The 5,791-nt window shown below is 32.3% G+C and overlaps 1 protein-coding gene across 1 annotated transcript; it reads right to left on the reverse strand.

Annotated features, from left to right (window-relative positions):
- Positions 1-2,066: 2,066 nt before the first annotated feature.
- Positions 2,067-5,263, reverse strand: LOC111377821 (protein SAR DEFICIENT 1). The gene is made up of 7 exons (XM_023000949.1): positions 5,103-5,263; positions 4,937-5,012; positions 3,992-4,556; positions 3,058-3,218; positions 2,779-2,970; positions 2,601-2,685; positions 2,067-2,380 (listed from the first exon to the last, which is right to left on the reverse strand). Exons 1-7 carry the CDS (start codon positions 5,180-5,182, stop codon positions 2,235-2,237), a joined length of 1,305 nt encoding a protein of 434 aa, XP_022856717.1. The 5' UTR covers positions 5,183-5,263; the 3' UTR covers positions 2,067-2,234.
- Between the last annotated feature and the right edge of the window lie 528 nt (positions 5,264-5,791).

Here is a 5,791-nt window from a genome sequence, read left to right on the forward strand (position 1 = left end):
AATTTCCTTGGTTTTGCTGAAGGCTAGAATTTTTATTTTTATTTTTAATTGGAACAAATTCTATCTCCAATTGTAACAAATTTTGTTCCTTTAATTGACAATTTTCATGAAAAACAAAGCTACACGAATACCAAAAGATAGAAATTTTGAATAATTTTCAGGTGAAAAATTATATTAATTAAACATATTTAATTGAGAATTTCCAAGGAATTACAAATTCTACACAATTCAGTTTTCTGGATTTCGTTTTTTTCATGAATTACAAATTCTACGCAATTCAGTTTTCTAGATTTCGTTTTTTTCCACCCAAATTCCATTATTGTAATCAAACGGACCCTAACATCTTTTTCTTCTTCAACACAGTCCATGCCTATCTAATACATATATCCATCATGAATTTCTCATGAAGTTCCATAGTCCATTCATTGATTATTCTTTTTCAATTCAGATTCTTCATCATTGTTTTATTCTAATTCAATCTGCATTTCTTACTCAAGTAGTTTCGCGGGAAGTTTCTCAACATTTTCCTTCTCAATAGAATATTTTGTAAGAGCTAGCTGCCAGAATTTCATTGAGTTTTCAGTCTTAAATTTGCATGGATTTTCCTAGTTTGAATTTTCCAGTTTCTTGTGTGTGTAGACCAGCAAGCTCGTACGAATAATACACACACCATAGACCATATCTTATTTTGTACATATCACATATTATCATCAAGTAGATAGATATTATGTCTCAATGTCTCAAATTTATAAAACTCGTTTACGTGTTAAAAAAAAAAAAAAAAATCTAAAATGATCGAATAGGGGACGATGAAATTTTAAAAAAATAATTCTATTCTCTCTAACATTTTAAATTTTCCGCTGAGATGATTTAATATAGTTTTTATATTCTCTAGCAACTTTAATTTTTTGATGAGACGATTTAGCATAGTTATTATTCTTTTTTTTTTTTGAAATATTTCAAGGTCTCTAGCTAGCCTTTTGATCTTAGAATCTTCAATTTTTCTGTCAACAACTTGAATAATTCCTCTTGATTAGGCTCAAAACCAGAATTGTAAGAAACATACTGATGTGTGAATTATTGATTGGGTGTTATGTTTTTTTTTAATTCCAAACTTTCCAATCCCAAGTTAACACGTGTCTCCCCTGGTTTTGAATCTGTCTCCAAAAGTGGTTATATAGCATGTTTGCAACAACTTTTATCTTGTTGGGTAGTTTGGTCTTCTAAATCAGGTAAAACCACTTCAAAGTGAAAAAGAAAGAGATGCGACAAACTTATCTATGATGTTCAATTATATTCCTATAAGCGTGTAAATTGCAATCGGAAAATCTAATTATATCACTTCCTATATTTATTTATGACATCTAATTTTCATACTCATAGTCCTACTTTGAACATGCAAAGGTACATTTTTCAAAAGTTTGTCGATGTAAAGTAAGAATAAATCGAATAATAGCATACTTTTATAGGTGATGAGGATTCATATTGACTATCATGAGATCTTTTCTTATAGTTGGTACAATCATAAATCCCTTTTTTGAAATATGTTACCTACACGTATAGAGATTTATCAAGACGAGACCAAATTACGCGTTTAACATTTGATTGTACAATCAACATTCACTTCCCTCTTTGTTTTTTCTTGCTTCTTGAATCTATTTAGTACATATCTTTCATAATTAAATATGGTCTAGAAAAGTGTTCAATAGAGAATTGTCCTTTTTGAAAGACTTTAATTGTTGCAACCCCGCGTTGAAGGTGACAACATTGAAATTGACATTTGAAACTTGACTATTACACAAATAAACTTCAACAGGTCATGTCAAGTTGTCCACACAAGTTCGATAGAGCACAATTCTTAAATTTTGGAACAATACATGTAGGACTTGATGTGTTTTTTCTGTGATTTGATTTATAGGTGAAACGGAAAGGCCCTTATGCACCCACCATGCAGTATCGAGAGTCAAATTTGACACGACCCACCTCTTTGATCGAGTTTAGACTAAGCCAAACAAGGACCAATTCACCCACCTTTAAATTTCAATATAATGTTAATAGAGATTGAATATGCTAATCGTTTCATCTAAAAGTTTAAATTGTTAGACGAGATAACTTGTCCAAAGCAAATAATTCATACATCAAAATAGCCTAAATAACCGTATCCACAAATTAACACTGTTTCATAATTCTGAATACAAATCGGATGCAGATAACAAGAAAAATCGGACCCCTTTTCAGTTGGAGTGCTGAGGTAAAAACCCAGAATTTACAACCCAATCATAAGCGCCACCGTCGCCGCCGGAGGATCCATCGGTTATAAGTGATTGGCTGTGACCCATAAAAGACATTATTTGTGTTTGCTGACCCACCATCACATCACCTGTGATAATTAAAGGATGTTAAACTAAACATAGAGCATCTTCTTATAAGTTTAAAAAAAAAAATTAAGTTTAATTGTAAAAAGAGTATTTTCTAAGTCAAAATTTAATATGAGTAGTAGATTATATTTAGAATAAGTAGCTTTTTTCAAAAAAATAAATAAATTTAAGGGAATATTTTCGACTTAATGCTAAAATTTAGATATTATTAGAGGATGGTACCTTGAGTTAATAGAGCCTGCTCTGCGACCTCTTCCAAGGAATTCCATTCATCGTATGCATCTTTAATCAACTTCATTATATAGGGCTGGCAGTATAAATTAAGCTCAGAATACGTGTTCGTGAATGTAAACATACGCATAAAAAAAAAGAAAAAAAAAGGGTTAATTGCAAATCGTACCGAGTACATGAATTTTGAATCACGAGCAAAAATTTGACCGTCGATTTCCAAGCTCACGATTTGACATATAGGATTTAAAATAAGAGTGTAATTATGTCCACGATGTCTATAGAGTTTAGTGCCCAAGTTACAAGTCTTGGCATGGTTCGATGTGACATCCCACATTTTATCTGACATTCCAACTCCCAAAATCTGTTTCAAAAATAATGATTTAGTTAGTAATTGTACTTAAGAATAAATTAATAAACATTGAAAAATGTTTAAAATAATCAGTTGTACCTGTCTAAGGTTGGAGGAGTCAATGATGAACATTTTCAAGAAGTCTTGGACAGTATTTATGCCTCGCGATGCAAGTTTCCGATGAAAAGCTCCGTCTTTCCCTATCTTCTCCAGGCGCCACACCTCGTCGTCCAAGGCCGGAGGATGGTGTTTCTTATACACTGTTACATATAAACACTTAAAAATCAATGGAAAGTTAAAAAAAATAATAATAATAAAATAAATTTATTTTTATTATTCTTTCAAGTCTTTGGTACTTGGTAGTAATGAAAATAATTTTACATTCTTTATAATCTCTAGTTGGGATATACTATTCATTTTGTAATACTTTAATTCGACTTTAACGCGTTGAAGATCTATTAGTATATAATTTTGTTTGTGAAGAAAGAAAATTTAATAACAATTGGCTAGGGTTGGTGATCGACGCGTGAGTTTGACTTGCACAATAGATTTTCACTAAATTTATATTAGAATTAAACTAATTATGGTTTTTCATTTTATATAATGATTAAACAAGAAAAGATCAATTAATTATGATTTCACATGCGACTAAAAAGGAAAGTTGTATTTTTAAATTGAAAAGAAATAATCATCTAATCATTATCTAGGCATTAATTACATGATATATATGGAAGAAATTAGTAAAGACCTGTTTTACTAGCAAGACTAGATCAAATAGAAACAACATAAATTATCATGATTCTTGGAGGTGTCGAACCGATCGGATCACAGTCTAACCCACCTTTAAATTTGTGGGTCGTAGTCTTTCGAGTCAATAAGTTTAGCCCTACTTAACTCTTTACGAGTTTCGAGGGTAGGTATCTTAGACTTTTCTTAAACCGGATCGACTTGACACATTTGAGACTAAAACAAATATATCAATCATTATCTAGGTCAAGAAATGAAATAAAAAGGTGTATATAGAGAGACTTACATTCACCACGGTGGTCTTTAACAATAAAACGCTCAGTCATGGCTTCACATATTCTAACATTTTGACTGTTTCCTTGTGCAACAACTCTTGCACCAAGCCTGAATTTTCTACTCCGAATCCAGCTCGAATTATCAGTAAATTCAATTTCCCCAACTGTAGCAATCCCATCCCTCATCGTAATATTCAATTCCCCAAAAAGCAATGGCCTCTTCCCAGTTCTTTCTTTCACAATTTTGTTGTCAAATTCTTCCTTATTCCATGTGAATTCCGGCCTGTCGAAATCCCCGTCAAGAACGACTATTTCGACCTTGATCGAGTACGGAAGAGACGTCGGGATTTTCGAGTGTCCGTCAGTAGCGTCGACAAGAAGGATTTGAAGAGGGTTGCTGTCAGAATCCACTATTTTTGTGCCTGTGAATATGGGAAGTGAAAGTCTTTTGCTGAATACGAGTTGAAGACTTGTTTTTTGTTCATGATCTGCTGCTTGGATTTTTAATGATGGAGACCTGGATATTGATCTCATGCAGCTGATTAATCTCACTCCATTTTCCACTTCTTCACTCACCTGAATTTGTTCAGAAAGATCAAATATTACTTATAAGTTTCATCAAAATATGTTTTTGGTCCTCAAAAACACCATGAACTTTTAGAAAAATTTCATGTTTGTAACATCTTTTTGTTTAAAATCGAAACTAAATATTTGTAACAATTTGATCATTTTGTCAAAATCTCGAATTTATGAACAACAAAAAAACCAGCAAATAACTAGATTATCACATAAGTTTTCCATTGATCAAACTAAAGGTGATGAAGTTTAGTAACCAACATAAAATTCTATTAAAAAGATAAAAAAAAATTACCAATATATTTATTCCAAATTAATGGTCATGGCTCAAGAAATACTGGTTACATATACATATTGAAAGAATAGGTGGGTATTTATACCACTCTTCGAAGCATTGGTTCCAAGGCTGAACAGAAATTCTCCAAGAAGTTCACCATAACCACTTCTCTAATTACACTGTCAACAAATAATAAACAAAATTAGTTCGTCGTGCTTTCTAATATTGTGTACCCAAGATGTACTTGATGAAAAGAATAGACGACGTACGAAGCTAAAGAAGGTTTAGTTTTCATCCGTTTCTGGTTTGGCTGATCTTCATCTCCATCAAAGAACCGTTTAGCTGCCATTTTATAAAGATTTTTTTTCAGTTTAACAGACCAAATTTGGAGAGACAGAGAGAGAGAAGGTTAAGAAATTATGAGATTGGGATTGAGTATTTAAAGGGGTTTCTTGTAAGAGAGGCATAGAGTACAAACAATAAGTTGTAATATTAAAATGGATTAGGAAATTTCGTGGAATAATGTAGGAAAGAACTAGGAAGGACAGGTTCGAAGGTGATTTAAGGTATCCTGATGTAATAACTTGACGTCAAACCCTCCCAAGTCAACTACCTTAGTCTCCACACGAAATCCCCAACCATTCACACTTGCACGATTTTTGAGGCCTATATTGGGCTAGGCTTGCTCGGGACTTCACGATTTTAGAGCTTGTTTGGTAGATCTTTTAATCCAATTAAAATTAATTTTTTGATCACTATTTCATTATTCCAGTCGTTATTTTTTAATTTTTTTCTTACAGATAAGACTTACTTTATCTCTAACGGTAAAAAAATCAATTATCAAAATTCCTACCAAATAAGTACTTAATAGATTATGCCGGGCCGATTTTGCTATTTGCGCATCTGGGGTTGGCACCCCCCTCGTGAGAGGGCGTCATTCGGAAGTACAAAGAGCAAA

This window comes from Olea europaea, unplaced genomic scaffold (assembly GCF_002742605.1).
Source record: "Olea europaea var. sylvestris unplaced genomic scaffold, O_europaea_v1 scaffold1727, whole genome shotgun sequence".
NCBI classification, from domain to species: domain Eukaryota; kingdom Viridiplantae; phylum Streptophyta; class Magnoliopsida; order Lamiales; family Oleaceae; genus Olea; species Olea europaea.